Source organism: Stenella coeruleoalba (assembly GCF_951394435.1).
Source record: "Stenella coeruleoalba genome assembly, chromosome: 4".
NCBI lineage: Eukaryota > Metazoa > Chordata > Mammalia > Artiodactyla > Delphinidae > Stenella > Stenella coeruleoalba.
The window spans coordinates 40,741,327-40,766,728 of record NC_137149.1 but is presented as its reverse complement, the minus strand read 5'-3'; the positions used below and the strand labels follow the sequence as shown (position 1 = coordinate 40,766,728).

At 52.0% G+C, this 25,402-nt stretch overlaps 1 protein-coding gene across 1 annotated transcript; it reads left to right on the top strand.

Moving 5' to 3' along the window:
• Positions 1–206: 206 nt before the first annotated feature.
• Positions 207–3,145, top strand: NKX3-2 (NK3 homeobox 2; the record flags this gene model as incomplete). The annotated part of the gene is made up of 2 exons (XM_079919557.1): positions 207–666; positions 2,622–3,145. 2 exons carry the CDS (start codon positions 207–209, stop codon positions 3,143–3,145), a joined length of 984 nt encoding a protein of 327 aa, XP_079775683.1.
• Between the last annotated feature and the right edge of the window lie 22,257 nt (positions 3,146–25,402).

Genomic DNA, 25,402 nt, shown 5'->3' with positions numbered 1-25,402 from the left:
GGGGTGGGCCTCGGAAGTGGGAGTGAGGGTCGGCGCTGATCCGGGGCCAGAGGGGGGCGGAGGCTGCTGGGCAGCCCAGGAGTGGGCTGCAGGGGCCTCGCTCGCGGGGCTCACTCGCGCTGCGGCGGCCCGCGCGCTCCATTCAGCTCGGAGCTGCCCCGCGCCCCAGCCGCCCGCCCGGCCGGCCGCTCCGGCCCGCGGCGCAGATGGCTGTGCGCGGCGCCAACACCTTGACGCCCTTCTCCATCCAGGCGATCCTCAACAAGAAAGAGGAGCGCGGCGGGCTGCCCGCGACGGAGGGGCGCCCCGTACCCGGCGGTACAGCGGTGGCAGCGGCGCCCGCTGTCTGTTGCTGGCGGCTCTTTGGGGAGACAGACGCGGGCGCGCTGGGGGGCGCCGAGGACTCTCTACTGGCGTCGCCTCCTGGGACCAGAACGGCTGCGGGGCGGACCACGGAGAGCCCGGGAGGCTGGGATTCGGACTCGGCGCTGAGCGAGGAGAACGAGGGCGGGCGGCGCTGCGCGGACCCGCCGGGGGCCAGCGGGGCCTGCCGTACAGGGGCGACCCTGGGCCTCGGCCAGCCGGTCTGTGAGCTTCCCGCAGCCAAGGACCTGGAGGAGGAAGCCGCGGGCCGGAGCGACAGTGAGATGTCGGCCAGCGTCTCAGGTCGGCTAAGGCTTCGCGGGGAAGGGGGCCGGGCTGAGGGGCTGGGCAAGGAGAGCAACCACGCCGAGTGGGGTGGGCCTGCTGTTAGCACCTTGTTCCCTGGGCCCCCTGGTTAGCCAAGACCCTAAGCTCTGCGCATCGGCGCGGGCTGCTCTAAGCCTCTGGCAACTGAGCCCGAGAGAGGACCGAGAAACTCCTCAGAACGCTGCGTCCTGGGGTATAGCCTCAGACGACGTCGTGGGGCAGTGTGCTTTAGACCAGACTGGGAGAGAACCACTGCACCCTGGCTTTGAGTCCAGAGTCTGTCTCCAAATCCCCAAAATCGAGGAAAGGAAAGAGCGAGGGTCCCAGAAACCTCGGGTAGCCAGTATCCGGGCCCTGGCCCAGAGATCAGAGATGCTCCCAGCTCGAGGTCTCAGAGACCGCCCCGCAGCTCAAAGATAGGTAACGAGGGATAATTTCTTTTTTTTTCTTTTTACATCTTTATTGGGGTATAATTGCTTTACAATGGTGTGTTAGTTTCTGCCTTATAACAAAGTGAATCAGTTATACATATACATATGTCCCCATATCTCTTCCCTCTTGCGTCTCCCTCCCTCCCACCCTCCCTATCCCACCCCTCTAGGTGGTCACAAAGCACAGAGCTGATCTCCCTGTGCTATGCGGCTGCTTCTCACTAGCTATCTACCTTACGTTTGGTAGTGTATATATGTCCATGCCTCTCTCTCGCTTTGTCACAGCTTACCCTTCCCCCTCCCCATATCCTCAAGTCCATTCTCTAGTAGGTCTGTGTCTTACCCCTAGGTTCTTCATGACATTTTTTTTCTTAAATTCCATATATATGTGTTAGCATACGGTATTTGTCTTTCTCTTTCTGACTTACTTCACTCTGTATGACAGACTCTAGGTAACGGGGGATAATTTCAAGTGGGCCAAAGGCCAACCGAGCCCGAGCTTCGGGAGGAGGGTTTCTTTAGCTTTCCCAGACCCCAGGCCCAGGAGACCAGTGCCGGTCTGAGGACCCAAGAGCTGGAGGCAAACCCTGCAGCCAGCTGAAGGCAGAGGGGCTTGATTTAGGTCATCCCAGACTCAGCAGGGGGAGGAAACTCCTCAACCACGAGCTGGCTTGTCATTTGGTCAGAAAGACCCCCGTGCCTGCCCCGTCGGCTGGACGGTGCTGTAGGCCTCATGCTGGCCCCAAGCAAATATTATCTGCTGCAGGCCAGAGTGCTGGACCTCCCTGCTAGGGTTCTGCGGGGAGAGCGGGGAAGAGGCAGAGGAGCTGTCGTCAGATTAGGGTCCAAGGATTCGAAGCAGGGACACCCTTCTACCCTCAACCCCAGCCCTCCTTTCATTGCCTTTGTAAGAGAGAGGGAGAAGCCTACCCATGGCCTTGACTCAGCCTATTGCCATAGCCCTCCCACAATTCCGGGTGGATGGGGGCGTAAGACTCCGAATACTTCTGTCTCCAGGATCCATCTCCCCACTTTCTCTTTCCGCGCAGCCAGCAAGTGTGTGCTGTGACGATGCGTGTGTGAGTGTGAGTGTGGGGAGGCGGGTGAACCCAGGGAGGGTATCCGAAACGCCATCTAGAACCCCAGGGCTGAGGGCTGAGGGCTGAGGGCGGAGAAGGTGTGCGAGGATGCTCAGGCCCAATGCCCACATTGCTGCGAGGAGCCTGGAGCCCAGAGAAGGCAAGGAGCTGGCTCTTGGCTGCACAGCGTTGATACAGCGGCTGAGTTCGTTGCCGGCTCACAACAAGCTTAGCTGCAGGAAGCGAGTGGGACAGGGTTCTAAGACTTGCCTCCCGGACCCGCGGCTTCCAGGCCCACCCCACCACTCCGGCGGCATGAAAGGGTATTTCCGCCCCCCACCCCGACCACAGCGGTTGAGGCCGGACCTCACTCCTCTGCGGCACTGACAGTGTCTCGTTTCTGTTCTCACTGTGTCCACAGGCGACCGCAGCCCGAGGGTCGAGGACGACGGCGTTGGCACAGGAGGCGCACGCGTGCCCACGTTGTGCAGCGGCAGCGGCGGTGGGCCCGCGGGCGGCGCAGAGGAGGAGGAGGAGCCCGTGGCACCCAAGCCGCGCAAGAAGCGCTCGCGCGCCGCCTTCTCCCACGCACAGGTCTTCGAGCTGGAGCGCCGCTTCAACCACCAGCGCTACCTGTCCGGGCCCGAGCGCGCAGACCTGGCCGCGTCGCTGAAGCTTACCGAGACGCAGGTGAAGATCTGGTTCCAGAACCGTCGCTACAAGACCAAGCGCCGACAGATGGCCGCCGACCTACTGGCCTCGGCGCCCGCCGCCAAGAAGGTGGCAGTGAAGGTGCTGGTGCGCGACGACCAGAGACAGTACCTGCCCGGAGAGGTGCTGCGGCCTCCCTCGCTGCTGCCACTGCAGCCCTCCTACTATTACCCTTATTACTGCCTCCCCGGCTGGGCACTCTCCACGTGTGCGGCCGCCGCGGGCACCCAGTGAGCCGGCCTGGGATGAGGCAGCGAATGATCCCCGCGCCCCAGCTCCAGATGGGCGCTCATGGCTGTACAAGTTGTGCCCTGTACTGGGGAGCCCCGTGGAGGGGGCAGGTGGAGGATGAAATCCAGCCCTGGCTCTGCTCTCCAGGACGTGCGCCCTGGCAGCGGGATTGGGTCTACCCAGAGGGGGGCGCCTTTTTCTAGTTTGAACAGAGGCATCCTATGGCCTAGGGACCCTGTTCCTACCCCCCGCCCCACTTGCTTGGAAGCCCTTGGACATTATTTATTACCACCATAATGTTGGGTTTGGATTGTGTCTGCCTGGGGATGGCGTTTCCCAGAGAGGAGAGAACTCCTGGAGACCACACAAGCCTGAATCCCAGAATTTCAGGCCTGCCGGGAGCTTCGTGCGCTAGGCCACACTAGTTCATGGTATCCATGCTACCAATCTATGTGTATCTACATATCTATTATTTTTGGAAATTGCAATTGTTACAAAGGGGTTTAGAGCCCTGGCAGCCCCAAGGAGCCCCAGGCTAGGGGTTCATTGAACCATGAAATGTTTGGTTTGCGGGCCCTCCTCCCCACCCCTCCCCGGTGTCAGAGCTCAGGTGGGGGCGCCTGATTGGTTGCTGAATGTATGGAAGGGAGCCTCTGAGCACAGGGCAGGGCAAGGGCCCCGCATCTTCCCTCTCGGAGGTCCAGGCTGCGACCAACTGGGGGAGCTCCTGGGAGCCCCCGAACCAGGAGAGAGGAAACCCAGGAGTCCTTCGCAGAACCTTTCTTTCTTCCTTTCTTTTTCTTTTTCTTTCTTTCTTTCTTTCTTTCTTTCTTTCTTTCTTTCTTTCTTTCTTTCTTTCTCTTCCTTCCTTCCTTCCTTTCTTTCTTCCTCCCTTCCTCCCTTTCTTTCTTTCTTTCCTTCTTTCTTTCAGAGGTTAAAACTTATAGCACTTTTCAGTTGCTTGTATTCAAATGATGGTTATTTTTGTATTCAATGTGAATATCCTTGACCGGCCTTTCCTCGGCGTCCTCTGCAGTTCGGCCGCTGGGCCCAGTCTCTACCGTTTAGCCTCGGCGACTCCTGCGTCCTGACCCAGGATTCTCCCATCCCTGTCCCTGCAACCTAAGACAGGTGATCCTGTCAACCTCGTGTCAACCTCGCCGCTTGTCGCCTCCTTAAGGGCACTGTGCACTCAACTAGAGTATTAACTTTAAAAAGATTTGTGAAATTTGGAAGTTCTATTCGTTGTATTTTTTTTCCTTTAATTTATAAACTTTTAGTTTAACATGCCCTCCTGGACGCCGTGTTTTCTCTGAGCCTCTCTCTGTCCGGCTTTGGGGGAACCGGTAACGTGGGCTCATTTTCCCAACTTGTTTTCAGTCCAGGACAGGACACCTCGCTCCCCCCGGAAGTCTCCTCGCTGCTCACCCTCAGGAAGCATTTAAATCCGCGCAGCTCAGGGAATCGTCATTTCTGGGACTTTGCAGGAGTCACAGAGGAATCCCACTGAATCCGGAGCAAATACCTAGGATTCACGTTTTTACTCGTGGGCACTAGTATCAGAGTCTAGGAAGCAGCCATAGCTGAACCCGCTTCCAACTTCCATCCCCCACCCTAACCTTTTCACTCCTCCACCTGCCGGCATCCTCTTTGCTTTCGATTTTCTGAGAGTTTTCTCTAAGTGTTCCTGCCATTATTTCATTTCCAGAATAGGCAAAAACTCACTGGAATTCTGAAGCGGTTAGGGGAGACTGAGGAGCTAATAAGGTGTCTCCCGGGGAGGGTCACCTGTACTTTGACCCCTGCCGGGTGCAAATGACGCTGCACCTTGTTCCAAAGCACTTCCACTCACTCCCTCAGTGACACGTTGTCACTTGATCCGCACAGAAGCCCACCGTGGGAGCAGAGGATGGGCAGGGAGATGGTTATTTATTACTCCATTTTAAAGATGAACGCGCCTCGCCGGCGTTCCCCAGAATGATTCCCCAGATGCCAAGGATTCACCGGAGCAAAGCGCTCACCGCTACACGCCCCTCACATCGGGTCCGGGGAGAGCAAGCAAGAGTTAATGCCACACGGCAGGCGCCAAGGCCCCCGGTCCGTGGCCTCAGTCGGGAAAACACTGAAACCCAGACCCGGGCTACTTTCAATTTCACCGCAGCAGATAGGCCGCCTCGCCCTCCTCCTCCGCCTGCGATCTTTCCCAGCCTTGGACACTCCGGCCTTGGCACCCCAAAGGCCTTGGCCGGGCTTCTGCTACCCCTCAGCCCGGAGGGGGCCGAGAGTCGCGACAAAGGCTTTACGAAACGATTCCCGCTTCTGGAAACAGTGAGACGGCAAGGGAAAAGCAAACGCCCTCGGGAGATGCACACCCTAGCCCCCAAGTCCAACTACCTTCCAAAGGATTCCTGCAATCATTTTGTTTCTTTCTGACATGTTTTTAAAACTCCACTTTAATTTCATCATTACTCATGAATGCATTTTCCTTAAAGAAAGTTAGAAGTTTTCCAGTAATGCTAGAATCCCTCCTCTTCTCTCCAGAGATCGCCATTACTGCTGGGTTTGTTTTTTTTTTTTTTTTTGAGGGGGGCAGGGTTTTCTTCCCCTTCTGAAAACGTCAATTGTTTGTGGCTGCGTCCTAAGACTGTAGTTTGCTCTCCATCTTTGCGGATTTGGAATCCAGAGGACTGGGGAGTTTCTTCCGTAGGCCAGGCGTCGCCCCTTCCCTTCCTCGTTCCCTCTCCGTCTCCCTGCTTGGGTCAGTTCTACTGGGCTGGCTCGAGTCGCTCGGGAAAAATGACTCAAACGAATTCAGTTTGACCCGGATTGTTGCAGTTTCACTCTGAGCTGCTCCGCGGCTGGCGTTGGCGCGAACGCCGTTGAGATCTGATTCCAGGAGCTGGAGGCAGCCTCCGGGTCCAGCCCACCCTCCAAGGATTTCCCACCGCATTTCGTGACCCAAGATGTATGTCTTTACCTGGACCCCAGGCCGCAAATGCGGCTCCTGTTGGAAAGTTTCAGTATTACTTTCTTCGTTTCCTTTTCCTTCTCTACTCCCACCCGCGCCCTTTCTTTGAAGATGAGAAAGTTCTGCTTTCTGCCCGCCCTGCTTCCTGTCCAAGGAGATCTTCCTTCATCCACTCCCTGCGACCCGCTGAGCCCTCTGGGCCTTCTCAGGACCTGGTTGCCAGGAACAGTTGTCACCTGAGTCAGGTAGACTTTTGGTTTCATCATTCTCAATCCCTTTCAGCCCTTAGTGAATCTCAGACCTGGCCTTAAAGATCACTGGGTTCGACCCACACACTTAGATTGGGAGCAATGGCTGGGAAAGGGGACAGAACACGCTGTGACCCGTGCAGAAATCAGTTCCAAGAAATCAGGCTTAGACTAAAAATCTTGCTCTGGGCAGCAAATTTGGGATGATAGGCTACCAAATGTCACTGGTGTGTGTGTGTGTGTGTGTGTGTGTGTGTGTGTGTGTGTGTGTGTGTGTGTGTGTAACTCAAACTCCCGACCTGTTCACCATGGCGATCCCAAGGCGCATCTCACTCAAAGTAACTTGATTTGAGGGGTTCATGGACCCCCGGAGAGTATCTCTAAAGAGCTGGGTGAAGCAGGGAGAGTTTGGGGATAGATTCCATTTAAGAAAATAAAGGGCTTCCGGGCCACAGCGAATCCCGCTCCTCCACTCTAGCAAGGGAAAGAGGGTGACGGCGAATCTGACTTCATTTGAGAAAGTCGGAGGAGAGCTCAATACACATGTCCCCGCGCCTCTGAGAGGCAGCTTAGTGGTAGCGGTACCCCGAACCCCGAGAGGCTGGGCCCGAGGAAGAGCGGCATCTAGGGGACCGGGAAACTGGCAGAGTGTGTCAGAGCCACACCGAGCATCCCACAGAGGCAGGACCTCATCCAAGGCCTGCAGACGTCCGCGGGGTGGGGACCCCAACTGGCTACCAGAGCTCGGTCCGGCCAGGCCGATACTCCACCCGCGTTTCATCACCAGGAGAAAGGTAGAAACCAACCTCTCTCAAGTCCACGGAATTCACCTCGCCTTATAGCAGGGCTCCTGCCTCGAGGAAAGCTGAGCAGTGGGGAGAATCACACATTCCCGGGAACCAGAACACTGGTGGAGCAGCTTCTGGGTCCGAAGGAGTGGAGGGGAGCGAGGCAGACCTGTGCTGGGGCTCAGGCCTATGCCGAGGAGCTGCAGGGCTTCAGTCTCGCAGGCCACCAACCTCCCCCTGCTAACAGTCTTCGTTGGGAATCACATCGAGCTCCATGGGACCTGCTGGACCCAGCATATGCTTGAAAGAGCTGAGGGCAGGCGGGGCGGATTGATGCATCGCAGGTGTAGCCGTGCTACTGCAGAAGTCAGGCCACCAGTAAAAGTGTGAAGGCCGCACCGCCAGCGGCCAGGGAAACAGGAGCAGAGGCCGGAAGGAGCAGCCAAGCAATACATACCACCACCACCAACAATGATAACAATAACTATAACTCTATTCCTTTGTCTGGGACATTACAAGTGAAAAAGTGCTTCCTGCATCCTGTCCCTCCATAGTTCCTTGAGGCCGCCTTTTAGCTGGGTGGACATGACCTCCATTTTGCAGGTGGGGAAACTGAGGCTCAAAGACGCAATGTGACTTGCCCAAAGTCACAGGCCATTAAGAGGCCAAGTCAGAGTCATTCAAAGATTAGAAGCATATTTTAGGATTTGAGGCAGCAGGGTGAATTGTCCTTTAGCTTCAGAGCTAGCATTCCCCACGTTTGGTTTCAGGGTGGTTGGATCACAAGAGGGTGGGTGTGCTTTGAAAACCATTAAGCACTGTGCAGCTGGTGTGGACTTATTATTATTGTTGCCATGATTATTATTATTATGAACTTCTGGGCAATGCTGAATTGGCTGATCTTAAGCAATCTTCCTTGAACTCCTGCATCCTTCAGAGGTTTCTAAGTGCTCTGTGGTGTGCTCCACGAAGGGGCCCTCAGAGGGATAGATAACCTGGGCCTCCTCCAGTTTTCGAGTTTCCTGATAAATATGTTTTTGAAATGAAGACACGCCAAAACAGGGTTGCAAAAAGTGTATTATATTGTAAATGGTTACATCATGTAATAAATTGTCCCCCTGTAGTCATACATAGAAATTATTCAACATAAACTGGGTCGTTAAAAATCATTAAAGCATTTATTAAAAAAAAGATTACAAGCGGGGTGGTCCAGTGCGGGATCCAGGTTAAGTTGAACAATGAACTTATTTCAAACCTGTTGGGTGTATGAAGGAAGGGTCGAAAGTCCAAATTTAGGGCAATTCACGAATGTGAGAAATGTGGCAAACGGCCCTGCAGCCCCACACCCATCCCGAAGCGCTGTCGTTACTGTTGAAGTTTTTGGCTTTGAATCGGGCAGGGAAAGGCAGGAGCGTGGCTTCTGACCCACCCGGAGCTGACCTGGAACCCGCGGCCTGGGCGAACAGCCCCTCTCTATTCCTATTGGAATGTCAAGTTCAAAGGGGATATTCGGTAGCCGCGGGGGCGTCACCCCGGAGCCTCCAGCGAGGTAAGCTCGGTGCTGGGCTCCAAGGTCCCCCCACGCTTGCGTGAGTGTGCGTGACACACTCACCCGCGCAAGGCCCGCGCTCTCTCACACTCTTCCACCTACAAGCGGCCGGATTTTCTCCCTCCGCGCCCCCGCCCACAATCCCGGGTGCGGCCCGCAGCCGGGCGGTTAGTGCGCCGGCGAAGCCAAGAGCCCGTGGTCTCTGCACAGGCCTCACGGTCTCCAGAGAGCGTTTGCATCCCTCCCTGCTGTTTTTGCAATTGCAACTTTAGTTTTTGGCGTGAGGATCAGCGTAGGGGTTGCTCAAGGCCTCGGGGCTTCTTGGTGAGTCCTTTCCGGCTCGGCCCCCTCCCATCGCCACATTCAGGCCTCCTGGCTGAGCAGCGCTCCCTATGACTTGGACGTGCGCCCCGGCACTTAGGGAAATCCCGGCCCTGGAAATCTGGGATGCACAAGGTGAGAGCTTCTCTCTCCAGCCTGCATATTCGAGGGTGAGAAGTGGTCAAATCGGGCTCAATGGCCCCATAGATCTACAAAGTAATTCTGCTTCGGACCTGGAGTCCACAGGTGAGAAGCAGCTCTGCCACTCACTTCAATCTTAGGAAATTAATTTCTTTTCTCAGAATCTCTGTTTTAAAAATTAAATAAAGAAGAAGAAGAAGGAAAGAAAAGAGAGCTGTGAGATGCTCCTTCGGTTTTCTGGGTAGTGTTTGGGGTGTACACTCACCCCCGGCTTGAAGTGGAAGTAAGGACAAAGCCTTGCTATATTTTACTTTAAATAATGCCATCCCCTTTATAAGCAGTTTTTTTTTTTTTTTTTTGGCGGGGGGTGGGTGGAGTTGTTTTATTTTTACAAAGAATTTGGGTTCCCCAAGATGCTGTCTACAGGCCTCCCCAAGTTCCTTATCTTTGGGCCTCCTTTATCTGCTTCCCCGGCCTGGGTGGTCAGCTGTTTTGAAAAGTCCAACTTTTTCGATGCGAGGACTTCTCCCCACCCAGCAAGCTTGGGAGGGAGACCTGAGGCTATTCTGCTTCTGCGGCCGCGCTGAGCTCCAGAGAGACCCCTGTCCTTGGATGGAAACCACGACGCGTTAAGGAAAAAAAAAAAAAAAAAAATTAATGCCACAAGTGTTTTCTCTCCCGTGGTCCACCAGAAAGCAAGGGTGAGCGGCACGCTGTAAAACAAGAGCCAGTAAAGCCGCTTATTTTAATAAGCTTATTAACATTTTTGAATGGCTTCCCTTGTGCGCTCCAAGGCCCCCTCGGTGGCATGGCAGAGCTGTGCGGCCGGGATTTTTATGCACGGAGAAGCATACCCGCGCGCGGTGCCGCCGCTCTTGGCACCGGGGGCTGGCAGGGCGGGGGTGGCCGGGCGGCGCCCACAGTGCCAACTCTGGACCTGGGCGTCCCCGGCTTGTCCACGCCTTGCTGAGCGCCCTTAGCAAGACTGCGGCCTTCGGAGGATACAGGGCTGCGTGGGTTCAGAGGTTGCAAGGGAGCTTTCGAGACCCTAGATGTGACCCCAAATTGTACCCACAGCTTCGAAGGAGCTGGAAGATCTGAGGGTTTGTCCCGCTTTATCACATTTGTGCTTTGTTTTTGTAAAGGGTGCTGATGGAATTGATACTCCTCCCTGCACAGGTGTTGAGCGTATTCCTGCTGGCGTGGGCCGGCGTCCGGGCTTGGTCCAGCACATCCTGGACCCGGTGTGGGGATGTCACCAGGGTGACTGACTTCCAGGAATTCTTCCTCCTTAAGGAGGCCCGGGACGCTGCCCCTCTTCTTTCCGGGAGAAGTTGAGCGACGCGTCCTTGGCCCCTGGGACCGTGGGAAACGAAACTAGAGACACATAGAGACAGGTGGTGAGAAAGAGTAGAGAAGAGATGCGCGTGGACACAAGGCAGGTGAGGGAAAAAGCGGGCTCAACGGAAGCCCTCGCCAGGCGGTGAAGCGCTGTGTCTTTCAGGTCTCGGCTCACAGATCTCAGGCCTTCCCCGGCAACCCTCCCCGCAAGTTTCGATTAAAAATCCCTTCTAAGTCCGTCCCACTGTCCCGGTCCTTATTACTTGCTACAGTGATAAGTGATATTGGGCCCGTTGTCGTGCTCCGGCATAGTCTGGCCTGGCCTAGCAACCCTTGGGAGGGTGGAGCCGGGAGGGCTTGCGCCCGCGGTGTACCTAAGTGCTTAGTGCAGAGCCTGTCGCTCTGTGACTTTCAATACATACTTACTGGCCGGACTCCTGAATAAGGACCAAGATCCTCAGCTTTGTCCTTGTCTGTCCCCGCCACACCGCACCTGCACCTCGGGATCTGAGCGCCTGGCCACAGGCGCCGGCGCGAAGCTAGCGGAGGACAGGAGGGCCAGCGGAGCTTTCCTGAGCTTTGCTAAGTTCTTTTCCCCCGGCTGGCTGAGTGCACGCCCTGGGGAAAGGCCGAGCGTCAGAGCCGGCGTGCCTTGGGGTCAAGTTATGCCGCCTCAGGCTCAAGATTCTTCCCGGAGCCTGGGCAGCCCGCTTAGCTGCCAGCAAACTCCAGAATGCGTCTCAACCTCAGATTTGATCGTATTAAAATGCACATAAAATCTGACCAGCTAAGGGTTGACAAAACCAGGGCCCTGAATAAACGTTCTGTTTCCGGTTTATATGGGTGGGTGGGTGGGGAATGGTCCAGTTTCGGAATTGGACAGACGCTGTGGTTGGAGAGGGCCAGCTGGCCGGCAGAGCGCAGAGAACCAGGCGGGGGCGCGGGGAGGGGGGATGCGGAGAACACCCTTGGAGAGGTACAGGCGGTGGATCAGGTGGCGGGACTGAGCCCTCAGCGGCCCTCGGCAGAGAGGCTTCTCGAGACGCTTAGGGGTGAGCCCGGGCTAAGGCGCCGGGGTGCGGTTGACAGTGCTCCTAGTTGGGATAGCAGCTTTCCAGCGACTGTCCTAGCTCTTTGGACTCCCAGCTCAGGGCCTGGCACATAGTAAGCACTCAAAAGTTTTTTAGATTCCTACTGTATTGTACCTTATGCTTCAAAAGCGGATTCTCTGGGCCACTTCCGTTGAATCTCAAGGCAGGTAGTTCTGGTTCCGTGAGAAGGCACAGGGGTGGGAGAAGGTTGTGAGTCCAGGAGCGCTCAGCTGGAAAGGCCAAACCCAGGCCGAGATCTTTTTGATTCTTCAGAAGGGAAGGCAGTGAGAGCTTCCTCTTGAAAAACCCGATAGGAACAGAGCGTGGATTTGGAACCAGACCTTTCATGAAGATCGGGCTTAAGCTTCACTGCCAAAAATAGGGATAATTACCCCCCCCCATACACCCTACCCCTGGCAGTGATCATCTAAGAGTCCCGTGCTTCCTGGGCAGTAGGTGCCAGGAAGAGCTCATAACCTAACTGATAGTAAGGTTTGCAAAGTTAAACGAGGACATTTACCATTTAAAAAAATTATCTACAGAGATGGTAAGGGGTGGACAGGGAGTGTTGAGAGATAGTAAAAATCACCAAATGAGTAAGAACAGTCAACCCCTAATGGAAACTTTTGAGACAACAGGTTCCGTGCATCCTTTGCAACTGCAGTTATGGTTTTTAAATAAATTCAATACATAGACTTTTAAGGTTTAGAAAAGAAATACATTAATCTGCTTTCCAGTGGATTCCTTCTGTCCACAAGAACTTGCAGAAGAATTTCTTTAAAATAATTCTTTCCTAAGGTGTGCATTATTTATTTGATTAACAATAATTGTTTTCCATGCCATGCTGGTACTCATGTTTGTGGGAGACTGGTGTCCTGGTGGTTCAGTCCTGAGCGGAATGCACCCCCAGAACATGCCTGGGAAGACCCCCACAGGATACATACAGAGGCCAACGGGTGTCCTATCCTTCCCAGGTGCTGGGCCAGGAAGGACCTGGAAAGAAAGCTCCCAGGGGAATCCTAAACATAGAGTTTGGGGTGGGGGGCGGTGAAGAGAAAAATCTTTGTTGTGGAACGGCTGTCTGACTTTCTCTTTTTCCTTTTTTCTGTCCTCATTCATTCATTTGTTCAAATATTCAGCATTATTTGTTAGGTGCCTACTTTGTGCCAGGGATACAGAGGAGAAAGGCCCCACCCTGGTGGAGTTTACCGTCCAGTGGGAGACTGGGATAGAAGTGCCAAAAGGAAAATTAAGCAGGCTGTGTGTTAGAGCGGGAGATGCAGGGTATTATTTGGGAGGCTAGTCAAGGAAGGTCACTGAAATGTCAAATATTTTCAGGAGCGCTCACGGTGCGTGCCGATCGCTAGGGCTGGGTCACTGCCTTTCAGACTCCATGACAGGGTCCCTATTCCGGGCTAAGTCTCTGTCCCTTCTTTTCAGGTCCTTTCGGAGTCTTCCCTACTTTGCGTGTGCGTGGGGGCGGAGACCAGGCCGAGAGCTCCGAGTGCCCTTTTAAACACCCGCTGCATTCCGGGAGGCCTGCGGGAGGGTCTGGGAGGAGCAGCCCCGAGATCCGGGCGCCCTCGGGAGTCAGTGTCTGAGGTTCCCGATCACTAGCGCGCTGAGCCGCTGGAAAGTCCGAGAAGTTTCAGGAGGAGCTGGGGGGGCAGCTTCTCCTTCTTCCCAGACAGAAGCCCTCCAAGCCTGCGCGGGCCAATCACTGTCCTGGTAACCGGCGCTTTATTTAGCGCTTAATCTGTTTGCGCTTAAACCGTTTCCTTAAGTACTTTACGTGAATTATTTCATGCATTCTTCCAGGCAGCTCGATTACAGTTACCCGACGTTGGGGATCGACCCTACGCTGCGGCTCTCGCTGGAGGAGCTGGGGTTCGAACTAGACTGTCTGGCTCCAAACTACTCAGCGCTGGCCACATTTCCGTTCTGTTCCCCACCGCAGAGTCGCGGTGATGAGGATCCCATTTACAGAGAAGGAAAATGAGCCCCGGAGAGAGTAAGCTCAGTCAGGAGTCGAGCTGAATGGTTGACGTTCCTTAGCTCATTTCATTTTCACAATCTCTCTGAGAAGCGGAATTCGCGCGCCGGTAGCAAAGGAAGAAAGAGAACTCGATAAGGGATGGTTGGTTGGCCTTGGCTGTGCAGGTCGAAATGGCAGCGTGGTGTTAAGGCTTTGGAGGCAGGGCTAGCCTTGGCTCCCGCTTCTGCTTTTTCTCAGCTTCCAGGCCTTTGGATGAGTTCCCTAACCTCTGGCCCTCAGTGTCCCCATCAGAACAATGGAGACATAGGTTTGCTGGGAGATAAAAGGTGATAATGTAGGCAAAGCCCTTGGAGTTGGTTCTGGCATAACAGCAAATTCTCAGCAGTGATAAGGGTACAAGTCTGAACAGGAACCTGCCTTCCTAGACTCTCACCCTGGTCTTTCCTCCCTTCTTTTCCATTTGCAAAAGGAGGAGAATTTCCCCCAAACTCATTATTACAGAAGCATCAGGAGATAGTAAATTGCCTTTTTGTCTTCAGGGGATCTGAGACACGGACTGTAGAGGAACGCTTCTTAATCCAGTCTCCCTTTACTATGTTCCTCTCCTTGGTGACAGTGTGATTCCTGGCGACATGATCGATCCTTGTGGGCTGGTGGCTGGCACAGGCCCCAGGAAGGGTAGAGGACTCCACACCCCTTTTCCTATGCATTGTGATAGGGAGTGGTGTATAAGATCTACTGAAGGCACATCAGTTGCTGTGCGTTCACCCCTCCCCATTTTTTGAAGATTCTGGCTTCCTTTCTCAGGGCCTGATTGGAAAGAGCTTCTCAGTTTTGTTCACTCAACCCCAATCTCCAACCCCTCCCAACAAACACTGCAGCCCCCATCACCAAGGTCCCCAGCAGCAGAGACAGGGAGCTGCAGGAAGGGTAAAGGGATCTCACAGGTCCAAAGCACCTCTACTGCTCTGCTCTGACCATAGTTCATCTTGTTTCATCCTCAGGAGAATCCCAGGAAGTGGGTGGGATTATCTCTCCTTTACAGATACGGGAGCAAAGTTCAGGAGGGTCAAGTGACTAGGGCAGGGTCACACAGCTTGCAAGAGTTGAGCAGGGAACTCGCTCATGGGGCTTATAGGACTTCAGAGGTTCCAGCTACTGCCTGCGACACCTACATGCCCCACTCCCACTCCTAGGGTGGGGTCTGGCACTGGGCAAAGGAGGAGGAATCCCATGGGGAGCGAAGAAAGGGGTATTAATTCTCTGGGCGGTTTCCTATTAAGAAAACACCTCGCTCTGGCCTGCTTCTTCCCAGGGGCCGCTGCTCGGCCTCCTGAAGGCGAGGCCTGTATATTTGTAGTTTGATTCCACCCGTCAAGGCTAATTTCTCCCCACAACTTAATGGACTCGGCTTGACATGCGTAATGATTCCTAATCACGAACATTATTTTCGCTAGCGCGGAGACATGTTCCAGTTGTTGTGACAGATCGCGTTTCAGCCATAATGACGGAAAATTACCATTTCTAATTCTCCGGTTTTTGACACCTAAATCCACAGACCATATGTGGCAGCGGGAACTCTGGGCCCCTCGGTCCTCCCTCCCTGCCGTGGCAGAGATCTTGCGGTGTGGTGCTTCCACCCACCCCCCTGAGCCGCGCCCAAAGGGGTGGAGCGGCAGAGGCCCTTGGGATGGACCCGTCTTTTCTGGCCCCTCAGCCTTCCGACCCCTCCCTCCAACATGAGATGCCCAACCACTGATGACAAAAACTGGAACTTGGAAGGGGCCTCAGAGACTCATGGATTTTCAGGGACCCGTTATACAGATGGGGACACAGAGGGGAATGCAGCTAGTCCAGTATCTCATGGCTGGTAATTGGAGGCTAAGCTTTTCTCAGAACCGTTCCTGGAGTTCCCTAGCAGCGAATGTCCCTCAGCTGTCCAGAGGGAGACCTGGCTTGTTCCTTTATTTGCAAGCCTCAAAACCATCAGAGAGGCAAAGCTTTCTAGGGAAAATTGATGAGAGCTATTGCAGAGGAAAAAGTTGAGGCACAGAGAGGTTAAGTAAATCTCCCCAGATCACAGCCCTGGTAGAGATGGAGTTGGGCCCAGCACCACTGCTCTTAACTTCTTTCTAAGGTGCCACAATTCACCTTGACCTCTCACCCACCGTAGGTGTGAGGACATTGAGGCCAGCAGGCAGAAAGCTGAAGCCAAGATGCCCATGTCCATGCCCAGGTCTTGCTCACTTTAGAGGCCCCCCGGGAGGGATGCAGCGAACCCCACCATTGGCCAACACTCTCCAGCCTGCCTCAGGAGTCACTTCTGCACGCCTCCCAAACCCCCACTTCAGGCATGAGTCAGAGCGAGGCCCTGAGGATAGAAAAGGGAAGAGATAGAACCTCCACCAGGGGTTCAGAGTGAAAACTGCTCATCACACAGGCCTTTGGGACCTAATAGTGACCGATGCGCTCTGATCTAGGGAAGCAGGAAGGTTCATGGGGCATGAAGAGTGTCTGCTCAGAATTTACTAATTCTGCCTTGGGAATATGTCACAGAACCTCAGATTTATCATCCTCTGTAAAACCATGGTGAAAATGCCCACCTCCGAAAATGGTTGCGAAGTTGGTAGAGGCCTCCTGTCTAGGCACTGGGGACCTTCGCAGCGGCTCCATCCCACTCAGTCCCTAGAAGCCCCTGTGCCACACCCACGGTAATGGGTGGGGGAATGCTGCCAGTGCTAAGGGGCAGACCCCAATCAGGCAAGGAAGTGGCAAGCTTTCTTAAAGGGTTCGCTGAATCCCTGAAGGTTATCTGTCGTCCGTGGGAGGCCCTGAGCTGAGGGTGACGCGAGCGCGGAGAGGAGGTCGCGGGCGAGTCCTGGGTTCTCGGCGAAGTCCGCTCTGCGAGTAACCGCGTGAGTCTGCGGTTCTAAGCGCGCTCCTCCTCGCGCAGAAGCAGCGATGACCCAGCAGAGTCAACCAGAACAGGAGCCCATCCCGGAAACGGAGAGCTGGAGAAGAGAAATGACACGCCAAGGTCTGAAAGCTGGGCGCGGGGCTCCGCCTCCAAGTCCCCCATTCCCGCTATCCATGCGCCAGCTGGCCCTGGCGCGGTGCCTCCCCCTCGCGTCTGCCCCACGGTTCCACGCGGATGGCACCATGCAGGGCGCCTTTTCCTGCACCCAAGGTGTGCTGGGACCACGTTCTGTCACTACCGCAGGCTCGATTGTTGTTTCCAACTCAACGTCTTCGGAGTGCCCTGAGAGGCGGTGGGGTATAAATGCTAAAGTAGCTGGCTTCTCTGTAACACCTACCCCACACTACCCCCAAAGTCCGCCTTCGTTGGTTAAAAAGAAATGTCTTGGGAATACATTTTTTAGATAGAAATAAGTTGGAGGCTTCCACGGAAGGAGGTTGAAGATAATTAGCTATCAGGATAAACTAGGAGCCTTGCTCATGTCCTTGGCCGGCTTGAAGCCAAAATGGTCACGTCCAGGGAGATTCTGGGTTTCAGTTCCTTACTAAAAGTGAAAGAATAACAGATCCCCCCCCCCCCACACACACACTTTCCACAACAGAGAGCGCAAAGGAAAGGATGTTCATGAAAGGATTTTGTAACCAGAGGGTATGCAAAGAGCCTGTGGATGTAGTTATCTACAGGGGCTGCCCAGAGGCTGTGGAGAGCCCTCTTGGCCTTCCTGTCATTCAGGCTCCAGGCACAATCTGCATGGCTCAAACCTACAAGAGTTGCATAGCCTGTTAATTTTACCAACTTGGAGACTGAGGCCAAGCCTGAAGGGAGTGTCTCTCCTCTTTTCTTTAGGCTGCTTGAAGCTTTAGCTCATCAGAGAAACTCCATCAGAGAGGCCATCACTCTAATTGGGAAGAAAAAAGATGGCAGATAGTGGTGCAAAGACCTCTGAGCAAAGGGATCTTCCATTTTCGAATCCAGTACAGAATCATTTACAGGCCAGAGTACCTGGGAGTCAAACTCAGCTCTTCGTTTTACTGGCTGTATGACACTGACTTCGGTATGGTCAACTGTAATTGAGGGTAGCAATAGAACCTACCTCGTAGGGTTTCGCTGAACGTTAAATGAGTTAAAACTTGGAAATGGCTTAGAATAGTGCCTGGTATATATAAGTGCTCAATTACTGGTGTCTGGCATATAGTAACCAATCAATACATGTTAGCTGTTTTCAAAGACACCAGGGCTCACGTGGTAAGGAATCTCAGGCCTTTGCCTGGATTTAAACAAACAAATATAGAAGCCATCACAGACCAATGGAACCTAAAGACATCTGCAAAGAGATGCTTCAAGTGTTGCCTAGAATGGCAATTTGGATGGTGGTCTCTCCAGTCAGGGGCCTGGTTGTCAATTTCAGCTCTGCCACTTAATAGCCAGGTGACTTTAAACTAATAGATACTTAGTCTATTTGTGCCTCAGTCTCTTCTTTGTAAAATAAATTTTAAAAGATAGATGTAAAACATTTATCTCACTGCCTGACCCTCAGTAAGTGTTCAATACTGTTATCTCTTATTCCTTGTTGGTATATAAACTGCCCTTACCGACACTGCTAGTGTAGAGGGAGATGATGTAATTGGTTAATGTTCTGGTGACTGGGTGCGATTGCTCAGGGCCAAAGAGTTTAGGGATGATCTGAACTCAACACTGACATGACCACTGGGTGGCCTTGCCCCAGTCACAGCCTCTTTTGAGCCGCTGTCACCTCTACAAGGAGGATAATGATTTTCACTTAGCAGCAGAGGCTCCAGAATTTCCTAATAGGAAGGGCTCTGGGGTCTGGGGGCTTTGGAAGATTGCCTTAAAGCTGTTCTGGCAGAACAAGCAGGCTCTTGACTTAGATTGGATGTATACTTGTGATCCAGTGGAAGAGAGATTGCAGGCTTACTCTGCCCTTTTCTGCTCAGTTCATTCAAAGAGCTATGCTAATGTTCCCATCTCAGGTCTGTGGGTGGGGCAGACAGGGTGGATTAAAGTCTGATGGAGTGGGGAACTTGCTGCTTAGTCCTTCATAAAATGCCAGCAGAAGGGCAGAATTCATCTGGGGTTCACAAACTCTTCTTCTAGAGGACAATCTTGGTCAGAAATCCTGATCTAGGATTACTAGATCTTATGACCCACTTTTGATTTGCCTGCAAGGTACTAAAAGGCCCACAGGCTTCAGCAGCTATTTTGTAGATTTAGAATTAGAGCACGTAAAATGCTTGGCAATGTGCCTAGCATGCAGTACTGGAAAAATGGGAACCCTCTTTATCAAGTCAGATCATAAATGCCTGAAACGGCTTAAGCAGGACCTTCTGGGATATATTCACAAGAAGGCTCACGGTGCCTTTTTAAGTGTTCCAGGAAGAAGCTTTGCAAGGCCTGTGGTGCAACTTCTGTCCATTTCGCTAAGGACATCCTGAGGCTTACAGACCTTTCCTACTGGAATCTCCCTCAGATAGGAGGCTATCCTAGGGGTTCACTTCGGAAGAAGCTCGGCTCGGCCCGAGTCTCTTGGCGCTTGCTCCTTGGTTCCCCGGTGCCCAGCGCCGATGCTCAAGAAGGCTGGGGAGAGCTGTGCGGTAGCCCCACCAGCGGCTTCATTCGGGCGCTCTGCCTCTGCGCCGGCGGTTAGTTCTGGGGCATCTCGTACACGGCGGGTGCCCGGCGCACGGTTGGATCGCCTTGGCTCATAGCCAGGACTCCGAGGCCTGGGAGAGCCAGCAGGATCTCTGTGGTTTCGTCTTTCTGGTCCTGTAGGCAGGGGCCAAGGGTTGGCAACCGTCCGAGCACCTAGCTTGCGGGCTCCTCCATGCGTTCTTCACGTCTGCATCTCTTTGCTCTGATCCTTACAGAAAGGTTGTTGGCAAGTCGCGTGGACATCACGCTGCACTTTGAAACAGGATAATGAGAGTGACAGCTCACGATTTGTTGAGCTTTCGGTAGGGGCCAGCCACCATGACAAGCTCTCTATCTCTGCCCATTAAAACATTTGTAACACCTATTCTATGAGGGATGCATCGTTATCATCCCTATTTTACAGTTAAGAGAACTGAGGTACAAATAACTGAATTTCTTTGTGGGCTTACAGTTAACCACATGATGGAACCCGGATTCAAACCTTGGCAGCTCATGTCCGTAACCACGCCCCTATGCTTTTTGCTGAGTTTCTGGGGGCCAGAACAGTGCCTGACATTTGGTAGGCTTCTTTGAATATTTGTGGAAAGAGGAGGCATTGTTATCTTCATGTTATCGATGATGCAAGCGGACATAATTTCTGGGCCAACCCTGGCCAGGAAGGGGGTCAAGGCCGCTTTGGCGTGGTCTTCTCCCCTGCATCCCAGGTGGACTCGGGAATGGTAAAAGGCCACTAGCCTGATACATCCTGACTTCAGTACCCGGGTCCTTCCTTCCCAAGAGGAGCATGAGGGTTTGTGAGTTAGGTCTCTCCGCCTGGCGGGCAGAGGACGCTGATTTAGTTTTATTTCTTGAGCGCTCCAATAGGAAGGCTACCCCAGTACTCACCACCGACTCAGTGGTTCCCCACCCCCTGGCCCCCAAACACTGAGCCAGTCCAGGGTGCTGGAGGCCGAGGCGCGCTTAAGCTGGGAGAGTGTGGGTGGGACGAGTGGCGGGGTGGGCGGGGGGAACGGGACGATCCCAGGGTTCCCCTGGCACCGCAGACCGAAAGGATTAGGCCTTGAATCGGTCCCGGGCTTGTGGCTGGAGCAAACGGCACGGGTAGGGTGGGTGGGTGAGTGACGCAGGGAGGGCGTGGGTGGAGTGGAACCGGGCCGGGGGCGGAGGCCCCGCCCGGGTGGGATGGAATGGGGGTAGGGGCCGCGGGCGCGGCGTGGTTTGGTAGGGATTGGGTTGAGGGGTGCAGCCGGAGCCCTCGCGGAGGTCACCTGGCCCGGATGCGCAGGCACCAGCCAGGCCAGTGCCCCCTCTCCCCCTGTTACTTCCCTTTTGGCAGGGGTCGCCGCAGGTGAACCTGGCTGCAATCAGCCTCTGCCCTCTACGCTGGGCGCTCCTTCTCGGCCCCTGCAACAGCAGCCGCGTTTCCAGGATCGCCGGCAGTAAAGGCCGGGGAAGGGGGCAGGTGGAGGGGAAGTCGGTTCAAGCACTCGGGAGCCGCAGCGGTCGATCTCCCAAATCCTAGCAGTGCAGATCCCTGCCTGACGCTGCGCTGGTGCGGAGAGCCAGCCGCGCAGGGCCGCTTCCGCGTGGGGCCTTGGGTACCAGCAACCCGCTTTGTGCTGCAGGTCCTCCTGTAAGACAAGGCTTATGATGTCTCCCTCTTTCAGAAGCTGAAACGGTACAAAGGCGCAAAAAAGCTGTGGTTGGCGTTAGGGCCCAGCCAGCCTCCAACTTCAGCACGCGTAAAAATTCAGTGGGGAGTGTACTTGGTTTCAGTGGGTGAGGGTGAGGCCCAGGATCTGCATTTGTACCCCTCCGGGGGGCCTGGTGCACGCAGCTCAGGGACATCACAGGGAGACGCCAAGGCGGAGGCTGCGGGGCGGAGAGGCAAGGGGAGTGGAGTCTGGCCTCGGCTCGATCAGCTTGCCCTGAGACCCACTGTGCCAGGGGCACTGGGGACACAGGAACGGTCAAAGGCCTGCCCTCGAGAAAGTGGCAGATTAGCAGTGGAGAATCAGACCTGGGACCAGAACTCTTCGTTTAAGCCACTTACTCCAGCGGGGCCGCCACGCCGCGGTGTCTGCAGCACCGTTGCCCCGCCACGCGCGTCTGTTCCCCGGATCCTTCTCTGCCGCCAAGTCGCCTTGGAGCTGTCGAGTCTCCGGGCGGACGCCGTGCGGGGCTGGAGACAGTACTGAGGCTTTGCGGGGGGCTCTGAGGGCTTTGGCGAGCACCTTTGCAGACCCAGTCCGGCGACGAGGCCTTTTCCAGCTTGGAGGGTGGGAGGGAGGCGGTCGAGCCGCTGGGGAGCTTGGGAGCGTCGAGTTTTCCCTAACTCGGGTCTTGCGGAGGTTTGCCCCGAGGAACAGGAGCAAACTGGACCCCGCTGCAGCCGACTCGCGGAGAACAGGGGCACCGCTTCCTGCCAGCCTCGGGGAGGGTCACGTCAGGCTTCCCAAGCAGGCGGGTTTGCGCCCGGCCTTGCTGCCAGGAGAGCCACCTGTGGAGGCCATGGGCGAGAGTTGAGCTGAATCCACACCTGGAACGTACCCTTCCCCAGTTCCCTTCTCAAAGCCCTTTCCTTGCCCGTCTGAAATGAAGCGAGAGGCTCTGCCCCTCCCTTGGGTAGAAGTTAATGAAGTTGTCCGGGATTCACAAGCAAACAGTGTTTGCTCGCCTTTACCTATCCAGGTGAATTATTTGCGGTGACTTCTAATTTCCTTCCCCCAAAGAAAACCATGTCTTCCCACCTTTCCACTTTTTTTTCCCTTTAAGCTTAAATGCTTATGAAAAATTGATGGAAAAACATCTTCAGTGGCCTTTGGGTTCTCCTAGAAAAACAACCCAAACCCAGACCTCACTAGTAATAATGAAAACTTTAAAATTCAGCTTGTTATCCCAGGCTTCCCCAGTTTTCAAACTGACAACTCAAACATGTTTGGACTTCAAAATGTCAAACTTGATATCTGGCTCTTTTACAAAGATGGCTTGGCTGAGAAATGACTGAAAAGGTAAAATGCTACTTCCGACAGTTTTGGAGCTTTCCTTTATGTTTTGCTAATATCACTATCGGCTTGCTGAGTGACCATACTAGAACTGAAAGTTTTGTGTCAATATATTGGCAGTTTATAGAAAATAAAAAAGGTAGAGTATCAAGCTAATGAAATTTAGCAAGAATACTATTAGACTTTTCCCTTATTCATCATTCTCCCTTAGTTCTTTTATGTGGAATTCCATATAACATATAAACTATTTATATAAAAGTTTGCAGAGTGTTACATTAACCAAAAATACAGGGAATGGAACAATTAAGGAGCACATATAGGCATATTAATTACCCCACCTCGCCCATGAAGCTACATGTTCTACATGGCGTTTTTCATTACTACATGAGCTGTTAAATGTATAAAGTAGGTACATTTGTGGGCACATTAACACACTATGAGAACTTGAACTTGTTCATTTCCTGGTTTTTATGGGCCTGGTTGGGCTGTATGGGCTTGCTTTGCACATGCTCACATGCCCTGAGCTCACATTGACTTCTAGAGTCCCCCCTTCATGGTTGGAGGGAAACAAGTAGAAAATGACATAAACTGTATGGTTGAGTGTAAGCTGGCCAAATCTGTGTTGTATATGCCTAACATTAACTGCATCCCACAGTGGCCCTGACCCCAGGACAGAAGGAAGCCCTTGACCCATGAAACTGAGTCTGGGTGCTTTTCTTCAACCAGTTGTCTTTTCAGAGACCACATGGTAAGTCCATCATTACATTGGAGGTATTTTTTTTTTTTTTTTTTTTTTTTTGCCATTTGTTTGCCTCGGCTGTCCTCCCAACTTTACCTGACAAATATGAAACCTAAAATTAAGCTGCCCTGCTCCCTAAGCAGATTGCCCAGTTCTCTTCCTTAGTGCAAATGAGTTTGAAATAATTCTCACCTCTTCCCCACACAAAATGAGCCACCTGTGGTGCTTACCTCTGAGTTTCTATACTCCTTTATTCTCAATCATAAAATTGAAAATAACGTTAATAGGATAATTAGATACCTAGAATGGGTTACTCAGTAAAGAACAGGTAGATTGGTGTAGAAATAAATAATCTTGGGTCCTGATGGGTGTTGCAATGAATGAAATTAGTTTACATTATCTCTATTGAAAAGCACTGCTTATGTATTGAAGAGAACTGGAAAAAAAAAAAAAAACAACTGTACATACCCCTACCTTCCATATATTTTTTTTTCTTGGTTTTTTAAAAAATAAAAATCTAGCAAAAATGTAGCTTGTTTGACTCTGGAATTAGAATAAAGAACAAGACCAAGTTCTATTTTACAGTGGTCTTATGTAAAGAAAATTTAAAGTCAGCTTCAAGATAACTCTTGAAATAAATATTTAAAATACGATTTGGTTTACATGCAAAAGTCACAAGAAGGAAAATACCACAATTGTTTTTAAGATGGCAAAATCTTTGAAGAAAAGTGAAAAATGTCATTTGTCCTTTTTATGTCCTATTTACAGGAACAGATAACCAGATATTTTGAAGGGGAAAATATGGCATTTGGGTGTGTGTGAGAAAGTGTTTTATGAATGGTCAAGGTTTTCACATTTTGTCTGCTGAGTGCGGGCAGCTTATAATGGATGATTGAAGTCTGAACTGATAAAATTTTTAAACACAGGACTGGTCATTTTGGTCTAAAACGACTCCATATAATTTTTTAAAAAGGTCAAATCAAACATGGTGATAACAGCTACTATTTGAAAGCTTCTTGTGCTAGGCACCATGCTTGGTGTCCTATAAATATTATTTCATTTCCTCCTTATGAAAGTCTATGATATTATCCCCACTTAACAGATGAGAAGATTGAGCCTTTGCAAGTATAAGGAACTTCTTTACAGTCTTATAGATAGTAAATGGTGGAACTGGGATCAATTGACTGTAAGATCCAAATTTTAGTCACTACTTTAAGCTGCATCCCTCCATTGACATGAATAACCATGTTTCACTGAACAGTCTTGAATTCACGGAACCTTGTATTAAAAAAAAAAATGTTTACTAAATTAAATGGTTCAAGTTGAAATGGTAGAATTGGCTATGAACTTAGACTTTGAGAAAAATTACCTGGCTTTCAAGAAGGTGGTCTTATTTGCTAGGCCTAAAATGTTTTACTTTACTGTTCTGTTTTGAAATGTTATGTTTTGGAACAAAACCAGTGGTAAGGTTCAGAAATGGAGATGCCAATATAAAGGATGAAATACTGGAACTTTTTCAAGCTGTAAACTGGAGGGAGCTGAATTGGGGGAGTTAATATGTATATCAATTTTCATATCAGACAATTTCATATGTGTGATAGATTTCATGTGGCCTCTTTCTGTTGAAAACATATTTTTTTTAACATTTGTTTGCTAAAAAGTGTAACTCCAAGGGCCAAATTCCCTGGCTTGTGTACTGAAGATATTCAGCGTTTTGAGTGTTAAGAAGAGCTGCGAATTAATCCCCGGGAAAAATTCCTTCCATTTCCAAGTCTGCCAATGCAGGATTTTCAGAAAGGATAGTTGACCAAGGAAATTAAACTCCCTTTTACTATGCAGATGTCAAGAACGAGCATGGTCTTCAAAGAAAAGTTATGAAACACAAGAATTTGTTCTTCACTTTGAAACGTATTTTCTTCTTGGTGTTGGTATCTACATTAGTTTGAGTTTCCTATGAGAGTTTTAGTTTCTTTATTCTTTTGTTACTGTGTGGTACCGATTTTTTATAACCCAGGAGCAACATTATACAAAGAAAAATGAAAATTTCCATTACAATCTCTAATTCTCTAAAATTGAAAAAAAAGTAAACTGGAATTAACATACATGCCATTGAAGGTTGGAATTTTAAATTTGGTCTTAATAGTCCCAATACTTATAAATAGTAGAATTATTTTGCGGTTGAAGATTCTTTATTTAATAGTATTTATAGAATGTGGTGAACGCTGGTTGAGCAGGTTAATATGCTGCCTTTTTAATAGGGAGCTATTGCTACTGGCTTCCCTTCCATAAGGCATGCACTTGGTGTTGTTTTTCAGTGCTGTGAGTGCTAATGAAGGCCAATTTAAAGCAATTTTCTTGAAGATTGCTGTTCAGCCCCGTCTGACTTACAATTCCAAAACTTATGCCAGGCAGGAGGGTGTAGCGAG